The sequence below is a fragment of the Phyllostomus hastatus genome, unplaced genomic scaffold, assembly GCF_019186645.2.
Source record: "Phyllostomus hastatus isolate PE091 unplaced genomic scaffold, TTU_PhHast_1.1 phas_contig_16, whole genome shotgun sequence".
Taxonomy (NCBI): Eukaryota; Metazoa; Chordata; class Mammalia; order Chiroptera; family Phyllostomidae; genus Phyllostomus; species Phyllostomus hastatus.
In genome coordinates, this window is record NW_025333643.1 from 15,403,565 (window position 1) to 15,421,559 (window position 17,995).

Consider the following 17,995-nt stretch of genomic DNA (forward strand, 5'->3'; position numbering starts at 1 on the left):
GGGAGTGGAGCAAATTTGCTTGCTTATGCAAACCTGCCAGGCATTATATTGAGGTATGTGTCTATGTACGTGGTTAGTTGGGGCTGTGAGCAACCCCTATTTTTAACCCTTGAGTGTGATTTACAAGTGGTTGGAGGAGGAGGGGGATGTGGGACTGGCCAGGTGGCTGGCTGGGCTCCTTCATCAGCCAGGCCTGCTCCATGTGTCTCATCAGGCTTTCCCCACTGATCTTGACCCTACAGCCACGGCAGCCCATGTCCCAGCCTGCCGTGGCCCCTGCCAAAGCTCCCACGCTCTGTCTGTCTCTACCCCAGATTCCCTCAGCACATTTGAAGCCCTGCCCATCCCCAGGGCTGGGAACTGGGAGCCCTCGCCAATGGAGTGCACAGGACTTCAGCTTCTGCTCTTCCACAGCTTGGGGCATTTGCACTGGGGTGTGGGCATCTTCTCAGTGAGCCCTGGGGCCCGGTACACACTCCAGGATTGCTAGTGTTCTCTGTGCCCAGGATTTGGTCTAGAGACCCCTGGTGCTTCTCAGACACCCCAGGTGGGGTCTTAGCACCGTATCCCTTGGGCCTCATCAGTTCTGTGGGCTCTGGTGGGTGGTAGCAACATCTCTCGGCTAAGGACTACTCTTCTCTATGTAAGGCAGATGTGAAGGGCCTGGGAATTCACACGGGCCCCCACACTAGCAGCCCTCCAACAATGACTGATGGGAGGTGGTGCATGAGGTTGCTCCTGACCCTCGGAGATCTCAGGGTGTGTGCTCTACACCGATTCCTAGGGGTGCCTGCAGGTTAGTGCTGCTCACTCACAGCACATCCTTTATTAGCTCCTTCTCTACCCTGTCTTACTTCCCCATGCTCCCATTGGTGTTTTCTAGAATCACTTGTCAAATAAACCTCAGGGGCTGCTCCTGGGGAACTTTGCGAAGACAGCTAGAATGTTCTCCCTAAGCCTGCCTTTCAGCCCGCCTACTCTCTCCCACCTCTGCCAGAACCCTCCACTTCCCTGTCCCCTCCGGCTGTCACTCTAGCAGCAGGTGCAGTGTTCTCCACGTCCAGCGTCCAGCCCTCGGCTCTGTTCCTCTGGATCTCACACCCTACGCTGGGAACCATGGAGTTTTTCACACCTGAACAGAGATCCTTGTGAAGTCAACCTCCTTTCCAGCTGCAAACCTGCTGCCAGAAGCTGTCACCAACCTGTTCAAACTTGCAGCCCAAGTAATCCCAATCTAGACCTTTCCGATCGCAGGGAGGAATGCTGCACACCGAGTTTTCAGAAAGTTCATTCAGTGTCAGCAATAATAAAGTTTAATTCTGCCTTGGTGTGGAGAGCCCATCCTTTCTCAGGGGCAACAGTCAGAGACCTTGAGGGAAAGTCCACCTGTTCTCTCCACAGGCAGCAGCCCCAGGAGGATCCTCTGAGGCTGGCCCCCTCTAGGTGGGACAGTGCCTCAGCCAAGGCGAGGCTTTGTTCCTGAAAAGGGGAAGTGCGCAGAGAGTGCATGGACCCTCAGTGCTCCACACGGCTGCAACAGTCTCTTGGTCCCTCGTCCTCGCTGTCCTTCAGCTCCAGCCAGTCCAGCTCTTGCAACCCGGGAGGAGCTGCAGTAGCCCTAGAATGTCTTCCTGGGCACGCAGCCCTCCAGCTCTAGCAGCTCTGGCCAGCCCTCGTATTTGTTGGTGTTGGGGTCGTTCTTTAAGAACTAGGGAGTGAGAGAAGAGGGAGAAACAGACAATGGGGGAGGCTGTTCAGGACTCACACCTGCATTTACACTGTGCTTTAAAACCCAAATGCTTTCACTTACTTCATCCTCACCATCGCCCCATGCGGGGCAGTGTTGGATGTTACCAGTCCACCTCACGGATGGGCACATTGAGGCTCAGAGGGGCTGGAACTTGCCCAAGGTTTCAGAGATGGGATCAGAGCCTAGTCACTGTCTGTCATGGGGGGTGGGGTGGGGCACTGAGGATAGGGGTGGGGCTGCAGAGTTTAGCCCCTCTGCCAAATTCCACATCAGTCCCTCTAGAATATCCAAAATAATAATAGCAACAATTGAAAAGGCATAGTAGCAATTATTGAATGCTTGCACTATGCCAGGCACAAGGTGCCTTATGTATTTAATCCTCACAGTAGCCCTAAGAAAAGCATACTATCATCATCCCATTACACAGATGGGGAAAATGAGGCAAAGGGGGCCTGCTTATGGCTACCCATCTGGTACATACACAGTGGAACCACTGTCTAATATTGTTTAATATTAATAATACATATAAATAATATATAAAGGAAATAAAATCCGGTAAGATTGTCTTTAACATGCCCAGGCTTAGTTTATGAAAGAAAAGTGTAAATGGCAAAATCCGCAGTCGGAGTCACTGGGCTAACCCTTGGGGAGAAAGAGTAGATTCCAGACGCTGCTTCTCCAGAACCCAGTTTCCCTCGTGTGGGAGCAAGGACACGACGGCTTTATGGCATCACCGTCTTTGGTTCATTTCTGGGTGGTGGGTCCCAGGAAGCTGATACTAAATTTCAGGTAAAGGATGATGCTGACTTTCTTCTACTGATGTGCTTCCCCTTTGCTGTCTTGGTCCAGTCTTGATGGGTCTGGAAGCTGTGCTTTAAGGAGGAGCAGTGACTGCCCTACATATTCCTGGAAAAGCCTGCCCCCACCCCTCCCCTGAGGACTTCCTACAGGACCTTCTGGACACCCTGGCCCCGCCTCCTGTGTTCTTCACCCAGAGGGTCCTTTCCTTTTTACTTCCAGCACAACATACTTTGTGTTATTTGTTTGCTTTTTAAAGAGTAATTTCTAGCCCTGGCTGGTGTAGCTCAGTAGATTGAGTGCTGGCCTGCAAACCAAAGGGTCACCAGTTCAATTCCCACTCAGGGCATGTGCCTGGGTTGTGGGCCAGGTTCCCAGTGGGGGGTGTGCTAGAGGCAACCACACATGTTTCTCTCCCTCTCTTCCCCCTGTCTAAAAATAAATAAACACAATCTTAAAAAAAGTAATTTCTAGTTACCTCTCTTTGAAACATGTGCATACGAACTAGGCCCACGTTTTCCAGACAAGGAAAACCCCACTGCAGCCCCACTGTGGTCGTCCTCCCTGGCTTCAGCATGAGGCCTCTTGACTCTGCCCCTGCTCTGCCCCTGCAGCCCCTGCCCTGCCAGCTGCTGGTCAGGTATCCGATCATTGCAGCCCTCCTCCCTGCCTTCGCAAGGTTCACCTCCCGCAGTGCTCCCCAAGCTCAGCCAGGGCGGCCGCTCTGAAAGTGGTCACGACTGGAAACACTTGTTTGTGGAGGCAGTGGACCTGGATGAGAAATCCATTCGCATCACTGAGACCCGAGCGAGCTGGTTAAAACTGCTCCAGGGCTTGGGATCCTCGTCAGTGAGATGGGATCGTAATTGTACCTACTTCATGGTGGGTATTAATGTCAGACCCCTCGCGGAATTTGGTCTGGTGCCTGCACAGAGCAAGTGCTTGCTGAGTGCTAGGCTTTCTTATTATCAATCTGCTTTTGTAACTCTCTCTCTCTTTCAAGCCTCCCATGGCTCCCCACAGCCTTCAGGACAGAGTCCAGGCCCCTCAGTGGTCTTGTGTGTCTGAATCATTGACCTTTAGCTCCCCGTCTTGGATCTGGGCAGAGCTGAACCTTCTCCTCACCATGCCAGGGAAGGCCTGGCCAATTCTCCCGGGTTTCAGAATTGCTCTGAGCTGGGAATGTGCAGATGGGGTCTGCGTGGCCAAGGGGAGAAGATGAAGTGTTTCCTTGGGGCCCCCAACCCTCCGTCAACTCCCCCTTCCTCCAGTGAGCACTCCTCAAACTCCACTTCTGGGTGCCTCCCTGACCCCCTCCCCTCGGGCCGCCTGGATAGTGGCTGCGAGTGGGATATTGTGGAGCCCTCCTGACTCCTCCCACATACTCAGGTGGGCTCTCCTCTGTCCCCTTCTTGGGGCAAGTTCACCCTCTCCACAGGGAACCTAGAAGGGGCCTCAGGCTCCCCTCACCCAACCCCTCCCTACTTTACAGCTGGGGAGACCTGGGCCTCGGGGGAGGTGGGGCTTGGCTAAGTGGGGCCAGAAGCCAGGCTTTCTGACCCCGGCTCTAGGCTCCCCTTCCCACCACACAGCCTTCCTCTCCACGCTCCTTTCTCTTTCTTCCAAGCCTCGCTGTCCTTGTCCCCTTCTCCTCTCCTTCTCCTCCTTTTTGGCACTTACGAATCTACGCATTTATATATATTTTTGTAAAATGGTCAAGGCCACTTCCTGCTGGGGGGTTAGCCATGCGGGCCACCCTGACCTCTGGGCTGGATGACAGCCAAGTGGCCCTCCCCACGCCGCCGTGTGTGTCCTTCCCAAGCCACCCCAGTCCTTGTCCATCTGTCCCTGACACTGCTGCCCTCACTGGGCTGGGGAGGCTGCCAGGAACCCACCTGCTCAAAGGGGCTGTTACTCTTGATGTCTTTTGCCCCTAAGAAGACCCAGCTGTCCCGGAAGCCCAGTTGCTTGGCGTAGGAGCTGCCCAAGTTGGAGAAGAGCGCCCGGAGCTCATCGTTCATTCTGCAGAGGACAGGAGAGGACGGTCAGGCCGCGGGATGGGAGAAGGGTGAGCTGTGCAAGCACTGGGCGCCCCTTGGCCACGTGTGACAGAGCCTGCGGAGTCACCTCGGGAGAAACAGGGTGGGGGGCTAGGACTCCCCCCTGAAGGCCATGCAGAGGGAGCTGGAGAGGCGTTAGGACAGTTTTGCTTCTGTTTACAGATGTAATACATGCTCATTTGGAAAATATTGAACATCACAAAGTAACTAAAAATTACAGTCTAATTCCTTTGACATAATCATTGTAAAATTTTAATATATTTCTTTCATGTCTTTTTCCCCAGTGTTGTGGGATCATACCAGCTCTTTCATAACCTGCATTTAAAAAAATCCTCACCTGAAGATATATTCACTGACTTTAGAGAGAGATGAATGGAGGGAGGGAAGGAGGAAGAGAGGGAGGAAGAGACAGAAAGAGAGAGAAATATTGATGTGCGAGAGAAACATTGATTAATTGTTTCCTGTACGTGCCCTGGCCTGGGATTGAATCTGAAACCTAGGTATGTGTCTTGACCAGGGATCAAACCCATAACCTTTTGGTGAACAGGATGACACTCTGACTGACTTAGCCCCCCAACTACGGCTACGGGCTTTTGTTTTTTTTTCACTTAATACTATAGGATGAACACCTGAAGCTAATATTAAAAAGGTGTTGAATGCAAACTGTAATAAAAAATAAAAAATACTGAAGGATAAGTATTCTTCCATGTCCTTAAGTATTTTCCACCCCTCCACTTTTGATGCAGTCTGCCTTTTTAGGTATGTAAGAAAATCTGTCCCATAATCTGCCCGTCATGACTTCTGTAACTGGTCAGTCATCCTGGACGGGAGAGTGTGTCCGGTTTTCACTGTTGTAACCAAGGCTGTAATGAACCTCCTAGAACATCTCTTTATGCACTTGTCTGATTGTTTCCTTAGCAGAAGTTTCCAGAAGATGGGAATAGTGGTGAGCTAGAAAGGGATGGAGGGCTTGGAAGATTTGGTCCCTTCTCCCTCTGGCCTGGCAGGGGGGTTTCTCACTTACTTGGTCCCTGGGTCATCGTAGGAGGCCACTAGCACAAGCATGTCCTCTGTGATTTCTTTAAGGAATTTCACCAGGAGCATAGGATCTGGGGGAGGAAGGAAAGCAAGGTGCTGGTCACTGAGGGGGGAGACTGCTGGCCATTCTCATTCTCTCCTACTGCCCTCCCGATCCAGGAGTGGCCCAGGAGGCTGACACCGAGCTCCATCTGCCACTCAGGGCCCAGTGGGAGGTCGCATGGTGGGGTGGAGCTCCCAACCCAGGTGTGCGGGTGTCCTCACTCAGGTGGTCTGGGGGTGGTGCTGGGGTTTGAAAGTCCCTCAGGTGACTCTGATATGCAGCTGGGGGTGAGGACTACTGGTCTGAGGGCCATTAGAGACTTTCTCTCAGGGGATGGAGCTCAGTCCTCTCTCAGGAGCTCCGGGCTCTTTGCACACCCCAGCTGCCTCCTTCTCTACTGGTTAGGAGCCTAGTTTGTCTGTACTGACTTATTTATTTTTTAATTAAAGTATAGTTACCATATAATGTTATATTAGTTTCACGTGAACAACATAGCGATAAAGGTCAAATTTATATATCTTACAGAGTGATCACCACGAGAAGTCGTGACCATCTGTCACCATGGAAAGTCGTTATCGTGTTATTGATTATACTCCCTGTGCTGCACATTACATTCCCGTGACTTCTGTGTATTATAACTGGGAGTGTGTCCTCTTATTCCCCTGTACCTTCCTCACTCATCTCCCCCCCCTGCCACCCCTCCCCCCGGCAGCCATCGGTGTGTTCTCTGTGTCTGGGAGTCTGCTTCTGTTCTGTTTTGTTAGTTTGGTTAGTTGTTTTTTACATTACAGATATAAGTGAAATCATATTGTACTTGTTCTTCTCTGTCAGACTTATTTCACTTAGTGTAATATCCTGTAGGTCCATCAATGTTGTCACAAATAATAAGATTTTATTCTTTTTGGGCGCTTCCTGCCAACATGGGGGCATAGGTACATATGCTTCACTTCCTCACACAAAGAAAAGAAGAATAACAACCAATTTAAAAACAAAAAGCAACCAGAATTGCCAGTAAATCAAACTGTATGAGAGTCCAACAACCAAGAAGTTAAAAAAGCATTCATCTAGACTGGTGGGGGGGTGGGGATAAGAAACCGGGGTAGAAAGAACATGTGACAAGGTGGTGGCTGGTGGATTGGGATATCCCACACTTGCGTGAGGATAAACTGGGAGGAACTGGGCAGTGAGACAGACTGTGCAACTCAGGGTTCCAGCACAGGAAACTAAAGCCTCAAAACCTCCAGCTGTAAAAACCTGTGGGTGTTGAGGTGGGAGGAGAAACTCCCAGTATCATAGGAGAGTCTCTTGGAGAGACCCATGGGGTCCTAGAATGTACACAAACCTACCCACCCAGGAATCAGCACCAGAAAGGGCACAATCTGCTAGTGGGAAGCGAGGGAAGCGACTGAAAGAAGGCCAAGAGCTGAGCAAGTGGGACTGTTCCCTCTCTGACCCCTACCCCACATAAAGCCCCACAGTGCAGCAAAGTGGGTTGCCCTGCCCTGGTGAATACCTAAGTCTCTGTCCCTTACGATGTAACAGGTGTGCCAAAACAAAGAGGTATAGCCCAAATGAAAGAACAGGTCAAAACTCAAGAAAAAGAACTAAGTGACGAGGAGATAGCCAACCTATCAGATGCAGAGTTCAAAACACTGGTAATCAGGGTGATTACAGAAATGATTGACTTTGGTCACAAAATAAAGGAAGAAGTGAAGGTTATGCAAAGTGAAATAAAGAAAAAAATACAAAGAACTAACAGTGAAGGGAAGAAAACTGGGACTCACATCAATGATTTGGACAGAAGGAAGAAATAAACATTCAAATGGAACAGAATGAAGAAACAAGAATTCAAAAAGTGAGGAAAGGCTAAAGAACCTCTGGGATAACTTTAATGTCCCAACATCTGAATCATAGGGGTGCAAGAAGGAGAAGAGAAAGACCAAGAAATTGAAAAGTTATTTGCAAATATAATAAAGAAAAACATCCTCAGTCTGGTGAAGGAAACAGACATCCAAGTCCTGGAAGCTCAGAGTCCCAAAGAAGTTGGACCCAAGGAGGAACACACCAAGACACATCATGATTAAATTACCCAAGATGAAAGATAAGGAGAGAATCTTCAAAGCAGTAAGAGAAAAGGAGAGAGTTACCTACAAAGGAGTTCCCATAAGACTATCAGCTGCTTTCTCAAAAGAAGCCTTGCTGGCAAGAAGGGGCTGGGAAGAAGTACTCTAAGTCATGAAAAGCAAGGACCTACAACCTAGATTACTCTATCTAGCAAAGCTATCATTTAGAATAGAAGGGCAGATAGTGCTTCCCAGATAAGATCAATTTAAAGGAGTTCATCATCACCAAGCCCTTATTTATAAAATGTTAAAGGGACTTATATAAGAAAAAGAAAATCAAAACTATGAACAGTAAAATAACAACAAACTCAAAACTACCAACAACTGAACCTAAAAAAAGCCCCACCCAAAACAAAAACAAACTAAGAAAACAACTAGAACAGAAATGGAATCACAGAAATGGAGGTCACATGGAGGATTATCGGGGGAGGGGGAGGAAGGAGAATGGAGGAATAGTTATAGGGAATAAGAAGCATAATTGGTAGGCACAAAATAGAAAGGGGGAGGTTAAGAATAGTATGGGAAATGGAGAAGCCAAAGAACTTATACGTATGACCCATGGACATGAACAAAAGGGGAAATGCTGGTAGGAGGAGGGTACAGGGTGGAGGGGGCTAAAAGGAAGAAAAAAAGACAACTGTAATAGCATAATCAATAAAATATACTTAAATAAAAGAAAAAAAATATTTTTTATGGCTCTGTAATATTCCACTGCATACACACACATATATATACATATATACACACATACACACCCCATATCTTCTTTAGCCTTTCGTCTAGTGATGGACACCTAGGTTGCTTCTATATCTTGGCTACTGTAAATAATGCTGCAATGGATATAGGAGCGCATATGTCTTTTTGGATTCCTTTGGAGGGTACGCCCACTGGGCTGTGGGCAACTGGAGTCACTGAGAGAGAATATTAGGCTCCTACAACTCTCCAACTTACATCATGGAACAAAGCTCTATTGCATCTTTAATACCATCCTGCACCATGAAAAGTCTGCATCTGGCAGAGAGCAGGCCTAGTTGTGAGGGGGAGGGCCATCAGCTCCCTGCTCCCTTCTAGGACACTGATTTGTTTCTGTTGTGTTTATTGGTTTGACCCAAAAAGCACTAATGGTTAAGTATAGGGCGATGATATAATTTCCTTTTAAGATATACTTACTTAGGTTAAAAAAGTGAGCTGATTTAAAGGAAAATATTAATAACACAGATGGTTCTCTGGACATGGTATAACTTGTGCAAGGAGCTCTTGTATGGTTGATGTGTGGGCAACACTGGCCTAGTGAGTAAAGCAGGGGCTACATCTGCAAAACGAGGATTAATAGTTTTGCTCATAGCATTTTTGTAAAGATCAAATGTGATAATGGCTCTGGGCATGTAGTCAGTACACTATAGTGGAATTATGTACCATTATTAGCAGGATGAGCTACATAATTTTAGGGATCCAGTGCAAAGTAAGAACATGGGGCCTTTTTGTTAAAAAAAATTATTAAGAATTTCTGGACTGTGATGGCAGAACATCTAACCCAGTATACGCTTCCTTTAAGTTCAGGACCTGTGTGACTGCCTGCCCACAGGCCACTCACCCATGAAGCCCCCTGATTCTTAGTATTCCCTGGGGATGTCAAGGACCCAGGGGAAGAGTTAAAGCCCCCAAGTAGGGCTGGCCGCCAACCAGTTCAGTCACACAGAGTTTCCAGTCAACCACCACAGTGGCCCTTAGTGAAATGGCCCTTGAACCCCTGAGATAAGAGAATGCATTCTGAAAATACCATGCATTCATTAGCTGGTATCAAGATCTGGCTCTTGTCTGGGGTGGACAGTGGATGTTTGGGGAAAAGGAAGTGTGCCTTCTGTTCTGACCTCTGTCTCCTGTGGGAAGGCCTGACTTATTCTCACTATGATTTGGTTCCTCATTCTCCATCAGCCATGGTTGCATCCAAGTTCATAATAAGACACTATAAAACTTGGTTTCATCTTTTAAATTGTTTTTTTTTCCCTTTTCATTCTGACAGATGACCTCCTTGCTTCTGAATCAGGAGGACAGAGTGAGGGAGGAGGGAACGCAAGGGAAAAGACTGAATGAGCTTCCCCAGGCTCCTCCACCAGCCAGGCTGGTCCTGTCCACCGATTATTGCAAGTGATTTAGTCCTCATATCAACCTTATGAAGTGGACATCATAGTTACTTCTATTTTATAGGTAATGAAACTGAGATTCAAGAGGTGTCACCTGCCTCAGGTCATGCAGCTTGGTCTCTGACTCCAGAGACCGGATCTCTTCCATAAAAATGGCCCCAGGCCACCCGGAACATTTTCGGGTGCTCCACAGAGAACGAATGAAGACCTCTGGCCCTCAGCCCATCGCCCGCCCCTATCTCTTCTCATGCCTATGTCCAGCTCCACCCTGCACCAGAAGGGGCCTTGTGTGCCTGTGTATGGACATCCTGCCTTCCCATGTAAGCTCCATCCACGCCACCCCACCCTTTGCAGCAACAGCCACCCCTTAGGTCCTGGGGGCATGCCTGCAGTTTGGGGGACAGGTCTGAAGACATCTGCATGGGTTCTAGGGCAGGCTGCAGATGGGATGCAGCTGGAGGATGGCCATCTCAGGGCGCTATGAAGCTCTGGGCCCAGGCAGGGTCCCTGCTGCCCGTCTGGAAGGGTGCTGCTGTAGAGCACCTTCCACACAGGCCCCAGTTCCCTGGGCAGCAGGCTCCCATTCCCACTTTCAGGCCCTCCCCTGTTCGCAAATCCCAGAGACTTCCTGCTCTTTGCTGCCTGGTGGCTTTCTCCTTTCTTGAGATCATGTGTTTAGGTGGGTGCAGTAAGGTAGGTTTTCCCTGGAGGTGGAGGCAAAGATGGGGATTCAGGGGAGAAGGAAGCCAGCTAATTGGTGAGAGCAGAGCCCCTTCCACTGTGCGAGGAGCTGGGGTGAATGGTCACATGCCCTGAGTCCTGGGGATGTGGATGCTGGAGCCCAGAGCTGGCCCTGTGACCGTAGGCACACTGGAGGGAAACTGAGTTGGGCTGGGCTCCAAGAAGTGGGCTGAGCTGAATTCATTTGTCCCCATGGAAACCAGTCCTTGCAAAGCCCAGACCTTAGCCCAGCTGCAAAGGGCTACCCTGCTGCTTTTCATTCCTTGCTGAGGCCCAGGACTAATTCCACCAGTTTGGGAGATGTCAGAGTTTTGGGACAGAGTCCTTCCCCACCCTCAGCTGCTGGCGGGAACTTACATGTTTGGACTTCCAGCCCAGATAAGTCAGTGCCCTGTTTGGCTTTGCTTAGGGCAGGGAGGACCGTGACTTCCTGAGGGGTAATCTATATACAGGGAAGCTCAGAAAGCAGGTCTGTGCAGAGAGAAGAAAAGACAGCTGCAGAAAGAGAGAGCTTGGAGCCTCACAGCTGTCCTTTCTGGGCCTCGGGAGGCCCTGTCCTCTCCTCTGGCCCACTGTCCTGTGGCCTGAAACACCCTTTGCCTGGCAGAGCTAACCCAGCCGTTTACCTCATCCTCAGACTCCAGGAGCATGCATGCCTGGCCTCCAATGCCAGCATCAGCACTTCTTTGCCTGGAGATCTTTGGCCTCCACATCCACTTTGCACCCTGGGACAGGCCAAGTGTGGGAAGTGCCACGGAATTAGGGGTGGGAGTTCCCAGCACCCTCGTCCCTCCAGGATACCTCTGAGGCATGTATTCTACGCCGGCTCCTGAGTCCCCATTGCCTGCAGTGTTTGACCGCTTGATAACACACCACATAGGCTGCGTTCCTCTCCCTGTCTCACTTCTCCACTATACTTCCTGAGATCACCTCCTCCCAAATAAAACATGGCACTTGAATCCTTGTCTCAGGATCTGTGTCCGGGAGAGTCCAATAGCCAGTTGAAAGGAGTTTCAAAGGCAGCAGGGCCGTGTGAACTCTCACCATGCCTCTTTCTCGTAGTCTTCTGTGAAAGCAAGAGCCACGCCCTCTGGCACCCCTACAGCCCCCATGCTACAGGAAGTGCAGCCCACACATGGCCTCATGGCCAACAGAGGTGCCTACCTCCAGAGTACATGTCAAAAAAGCTCTGTCTCAGCACTGTTCCCGTGGATCCTAAGGGATGAAAAAACAGACAATTATTTGCTTTAATGGGTCATTCCACCTGTCATTTTGTGGAAAATGACTACTCTGTAGTTTAAGGTCTAGAAATAGAATAATAATGGAATAAAATCAGGTCCCATAGAAAGCATGCAGGATTAAGCAGGTGCCCAATAACTACTGGGCTGATCTGAGAGGCACAAGGACATGGTGGAGGAGGGCCCCTGGAACTGAATTGAATTCGAACAGCCTGGGTCTATGTGCTGCCTTACCACTTCCTAATGAACAACTCAGCAGTTTTACCTCAATTTTTGCATCTGAACAATGGGCTATGGGAACTGAATAAGATATATTTGAAATAGCATACAAGACACAATTTAGCGGCAAAATAGTAATGAAAATAACTACAATTGTCATCATTATTTCCACCAAAATGGGAAATCTACAATTTGAGTCCTCTAACTCTTGGAGGGAAAGAGATTTTCAGTGGGTTGAACTGTACTCAGTGCCCTGAGTTCAGTAATCTCAATTGTGCTTTGTGGGTTTTGCAAACGGTCCAAGAGCTACAGGGAACCCGGTGTTCTGGAGGAAAATTGCAGTTCTCACTTTCTGTCACTAGATGGAGATGTTGCAGAGGAGATGGCGGTTCTACATCCCACCACCGGTTCCTCCCGCTCAAGTGGTTTGTGGAATCCGGAAGAGCGTGAAGGGGTGGGGTTGGGGGTGGGGATGGGGGTGGAAGCTCACCTTGCAGGACCCCTCCCGGATCCTTCAAGTCACTAATTTCCAAACCCCTGGGACATTTCATGTGGGGATTTTAGGAGGGGGGATATGAACCTTTTAAACTGAGATGTGTCTTTGTGGATTTTTCTGGAATTAAAGGAAGGAGATGTAGTTTGAATAGTTTCTCAAAGTAATCTCTGCCCCCTAAAAGGTTAAGAGCCATGAATCTTTAACAATCCTTTCGTTGGAGTGATTTCTCAGACTTCCCCACAGCTGCCATACAGTAGGCGCACACATCCTTGGGGACATTTCTAGTCTAGGGAGGTAGTTCAGTGGAGTGATTAAGACCTGGAGCCAGCCAGATCCAGGTTAACATCTGTGTGATTCTGTTGGCTGTGTAACCATGGGCAAGTTGCCTAACCTCTCTGAGCTTCATTGCTGACCTGGAACTCGGTGCGGTTTCTGAGCATGGTTCATTCTAGTGTGATGATGAGATTAAATGAAATAGCTAGCTCATAGTAAAAGTTCAAAAAATGTTAGCTTTTAGTACTGTTGGTGGTTGTTTTGTCTTTGGGCTTTGGGAGGGCTGAGGAAAGAGGCCCCAGTCTGGGCGCATCTCATCAGATACTATCCCAGAGGGCTTCCCCGGGAGGGGCGCACTTGGGGGAAGAGAAAAGCAGCAGGTTGTAGCCAGGCTAGCCACAGGCCATTGTCAAAATTGGTTGAGTAAATGAATGAAGATGTGTGGTCAGCTTTGTGACCTCATGTTGTTCCTGTGGTTTCATGGGTGTTGGTGTAAACCCGCAGGAGAAGCGTGTCCTTCTGGGACAGGCACACAGGCAGGGGCCTGGCTGGACTGCGGTGTGACCCGGTCTTTCATCCTGTTCCCGCAGGCCAGACAGACCCCCCTCCTGACAATGCTGCTGACCCAGGGCACATGGAAGGGGCTGAGCCAGTGTTGGGAGACTAGATGCACACTCCACAGTGGGGGCTGCCTGGGTAGCAGATCAGCAACTCACCATTCACCAGGGCAATGTTCAGGCCCCTGCCCACGTTGTCTTTCACAGGGCTCATGATCCTGAAGAAGGAAAGAAAGACAAAATATGACAGTGAGTCCTGAGTGTGGAGTGCACCCTCTGCTGCCCCAACTCTGGAACTCTGAGAGGGCTCACATGGCACGATGCAGAGGCATCGGGAAGCACCCACAGTGATTTGGGCCATCTGTTTTCTTCTGGAAATGATTGGTGGGCTGGATTCTCCAAGGAGTCATTCATGGCTTGTTTGGACCAGAACAGTCTTCCCCGAGAAGAGGAAAGATCCTTGCCTGGGGCTCTCAGGTTGTGGAGGTGGGGCCAGCCCAACCACCCAGGCCTTGAGGGAGGCAGAACCCAGAGTGTCACTGCTATCCTCAGTGGTGTCTGTGACTCCCCACATGGAGCCTGACTGTGTCCCTGTCTGCCCAGTATCCTAACTCTGTCTCCTGGTGTCCCTTGGGAAAACCTTTTTCTCCGTCTTAGGCCATGTGGTTCTCAGGACTGACCTCTCCCCCAGGCTTGGACAGCAGAGCATCCTGTGCCTCTGGCCACAGTGATTGGGCCAGGCACAGCCATTCGACCCAAGCCAGCCAATGAGACCCTGTCTGGGGACTTTTACAGGGACAATTCAGATGCGGAAGCTCTCTTTCCTGTGGGGTGCTAGCTTGGGCTAATGTGTCAGCCTGCTGTGGCCTCCCTCCTTTCCATATGACGAAGCCTATTTTCAGACAAGATCGGGCACGTTCAGGGTGGTATGGCCATAGACATGAAGTCTATTTTCCGTAAAGAAAACAGTGCAATGACGGAGGAAAGCAGAGCTGAGGATGGTGTGAGAGGGAGCCCTAATGACATGGCTTGAACCCCTGGATGCAGCTGGTCCTGAAGCCCACTGCCTCTGGCCTTTTAGGTATGTGAACCACTAAATAAATTCCTTGCTTTGTGCAAGTGAGTTGGAGTTAGGTTCAGAATCCTGACTGAAATCCTCATCTCTGGCTGCTTCTGTAGGATGAACTTGCTATCCCATGGCCTTTACCCCCTTTCTCTTGCATTTGCAAGTCCTGGCACCTCTTGGGTTCAGACTTTGATGCCTAGATCTTGATCTTGAACTCTCCCCATAGGCATCTGCCTTCAAAAGAAGCCCAGCATCTTGGCTGCCATACAGGCCTGAGTTCAACTCCTGGCTCTATCACCAGTTAGCTGGGTGACCCTGCCTGAGCCTCAATTTCCTCATCTTTACAAAGGGAATAATTATAGCCACATTCTGGGAGTGTTGGTGGATTGAATAAGATGATGCTGTAGTCAGTCAGGTGCTGTCAGACATGGAAGCTGTTAGGGTTATTGTTATTTGTGACTCAACCACCCAGAGTTAAAGGAAGCATGTGGAACGTCTGGGCTGGTCTCAGCATCTGCTCCTGAAGCCTCTGAGTTAGTTAATGAATGAATGAATGATGGAAACCGAAGAAGAGAAACACAGGAGTCCCTCCGGTACTTACATGTGGCCTTCGAAGCACATGGAAGGGCCCACGACGTTGGCGGCCCCGCTGAGGATTTTAAACGCAAAGAAATTGTTTGGGCAGGGCTTGCTGAGGTCACACTTGTTCCTCACGACCCCTGGGGAGGGAACAGACCCACCTTGGTGGCAGCAGCGGTATGTTGGACCACCCCAGAATACATTCTGGGATTTCCCGTCTCAGCCCCAGCCCCAGCCCCAGCCCCAGCACAGTGCCCGATTGAGGCCCCCGGTCAGTGCATGCGGAGTCATGAGTGGTGGTGATAACAGGGTCACCGTGATTAAGAGATTCTCTTGAGAACATGTCTCTGGGGCCACAGCAGCCTTTTGAGCTCCTCTCCTCCAGAGAGGCCCCTGTCGACAACCTCCTGGGGGTCCTGGCATGGTGGGTAGGAGGGTCTCTTACCAATGGGTTCCCTTGGGCAAGTCTTCAACCTCCTTGCCTGTGAAGTGGGATAACTACGGTGGCTGCCCCACTGGGTGCTTGTGAGGAATAAGCGAGCAGAGGTTACTATTGACTATTTCTCTTCTTGTCATCATCTAGGCATCACTCATGCCTTGAGCATCTACCATGGGCTGGGCCCTGGGAGATGACAGGGAACAGGCAGGTGTGCTGGCTCTCCCTCTCAGTGCTTAGCACCATCCTCGGAACCCACGGAGGGCTCACTATGTGGCACCTCTGTTGAGACCTGCGTCCTCACCGTGTGGCCCTCACAGGGCCGACCCAGGAGGCCGGTGAAAGGCGGGCCGCGTAGGTGGGATCCCCAAACACAGCTGCTGAGCCACTCAGCCCTCAGCAGGCTGTTTTCGAGCTGGGATGTCAGCTTGTGTGCCCTCCACCTGGCAGGTTCTAATTTATACTAATGGGTGTTTTTAACACAACTTGACAGTTGTGAAGGTAACACTAGGGAGGACTGGTAAACATGGAATTAGAGAAAATTCACCTGCAAAGGGAGAGTGGTGGCTGGGCAGCCTCTCTCCCCGCCAGCCCCTAAGCCGGGCATCTGGCTGAGCTGTGCCAGTGTGAGCTGGGAGCAGACCCACAGGCTTGCCGGGAGAAGTGGGCCCACGCCCAGGGCTTGCTGTGTGCTGGCATGGGGGCAAGTGCTTTCTATTTATCATCTTGTGAAATCGTTTCAAAAGCTCCTCTGCCTGGCACAGAGTGGGCACTCAGTAAGTGTTCACTGAATGACCACACAGGGTTTTTGGGAGGGGCTGGGCTGAGGCCAGGAGGGATGCTGCGGTCAGGATGGGGATCGTCTCCAGCGCCTTTGCCAGTTTATGGAAAGTCTCTATGTGAGTCAGGAAGAAGCGCCCCTCTGAGGGGCACAGCCCACTGGTGCCAGGCTTGGTAAGCCCATGGCGCCTCTGAGTGGGAAAAGGAGCCCCTTCCTAGGAGTGAATGTAGCCCATGCCAGGGCACTCTGCCGCCCTGGGCTGGGTTTTGGTCCCCTTGGTTGAGTTTGTAGACCGGCTGACCTGAGCGGAATGTCTGTCCTAGGCAGTTTGTTCCCTCACTCTGAATTTTAGCACACCCACCTGATGGCCGTAACCAGAGCTCAACCAGGACCTGATCACCAGAGAGAGGGCTGGGAGTGGAGACATGCCTGGGGGGCTGTTCAGGAGAGAGTGCATGCCCAGGCCTCTGGCTCAGAAGAGAGAGAGAAGGCTGAAGACAGGGACAGGACTCTCCACAAAGGGGCCCAGCCCCTGCCAGTGGGGTTGGCTGAGGATGAGGCTCAGGAGGGGGTCCTTTTATGAGGCTTGCAGCCCCACCTCTGACCACCTGCCCCCTCACAGAGAGGGCAGTTTACTCTCAAGACCAGAGGGTCTCACCTATGCTGGCAGGTTGTTCCAGGCCTCAGGAACCACCTGAGAGTTTGCCCGGATCCTGAGCAACTGCAGTTAAGTCTGGTAAACCCGATGTCAACAGGTCGGCTTAAGCAGGCTTTTCCAGAATTGATTTTCTGACCATCCAGCCTTCACAGTCAAGCTGAGGGATGAAGGGGATGATGCTCAGGGGCCCAGTCACTGGGAGGCAGGGGATTTGCTCTTTGGGCTTGGGCTTCAGGGCCGCCCCTCCAGCTGCCCCACCTCTGTGGGAGCCCCTGGTGCTGTGGCTTATGACATGGCACTGAGCACTGGAGGGGGTACATGAGGAAGCTTGGGCTGCTCTTCAGAAATCTGCTGTGTGACTTGCCAGAAATCTCTCCCATTGCCTTTGCCAACTGTAAAATGAGGAAGTTGATTTAGACCAGAGTTGTCAAATAGATTTCCCTCTTAACAGCAATGGATCTACTATTAGATTTAGTGGGTTTGGAGGGAAAGAGTGCTGGGATTGATTGGTGATGTCTGCTGTGGGAGCGGGCAAGGTGGGAGGAAGCGGGTGTGCTGCATTTGCCATCTTCCCTGCAGATGACATCTGAGTGTTCAACTCCAAAATGCTGTGACTCTGTGTACTTCAGAAGATGACTGAGGAGGCTTCAGGGAGGTGTAGGGTGTATGGCTTGTGTTCATTCTTACAGTCTTTGCACTCTGTAATCTCCCAGTGCACGGGGCCTCCCAGGCCTCTCAATCAGGTAAAGCCCATTCCTGGAGCTGCATTCCTCCTCAGTCATCACCACATTGGGGTGAGAGGGGTTGGGGGGACCTTGTGGTACTGCCTCTGTTAAGGAGGTGTTGAGAGAGTGGGCTTCACACTAGGTGGGGAGGTTGACTCCCACTCCACCACTTACAGCTCTGTTGCTTTGGCCAAGTGAGTTCACCTCTCTGAGCCTCAGTTCCCTCATGTATGAAATGGGGATAATTATATCACCTACATAGGATTGTGG

At 50.5% G+C, this 17,995-nt stretch overlaps 1 protein-coding gene across 12 annotated transcripts in view; it reads right to left on the reverse strand.

Moving 5' to 3' along the window:
* Window positions 1-1,290: 1,290 nt before the first annotated feature.
* FAM3D (FAM3 metabolism regulating signaling molecule D) overlaps window positions 1,291-17,995 on the reverse strand; it is a 34,552-nt gene continuing 17,847 nt past the window's right edge. For 7 of the 12 annotated variants that reach the window (XM_045832260.1, XM_045832258.1, XM_045832261.1 and 4 more), the window contains 6 exons: window positions 15,148-15,265; window positions 13,640-13,698; window positions 11,862-11,912; window positions 5,633-5,717; window positions 4,444-4,570; window positions 1,291-1,708 (listed from right to left, as the gene is read on the reverse strand). In XM_045832260.1, the coding sequence (XP_045688216.1) occupies window positions 1,619-1,708; window positions 4,444-4,570; window positions 5,633-5,717; window positions 11,862-11,912; window positions 13,640-13,698; window positions 15,148-15,265 (530 nt within the window). In that variant the 3' untranslated portion in view covers window positions 1,291-1,618. The remainder of the gene's footprint in view (window positions 1,709-4,443; window positions 4,571-5,632; window positions 5,718-11,861; window positions 11,913-13,639; window positions 13,699-15,147; window positions 15,266-17,995) is intronic. The other 5 variants (XM_045832264.1, XM_045832266.1, XM_045832265.1 and 2 more) reach the window with 1 other exon arrangement.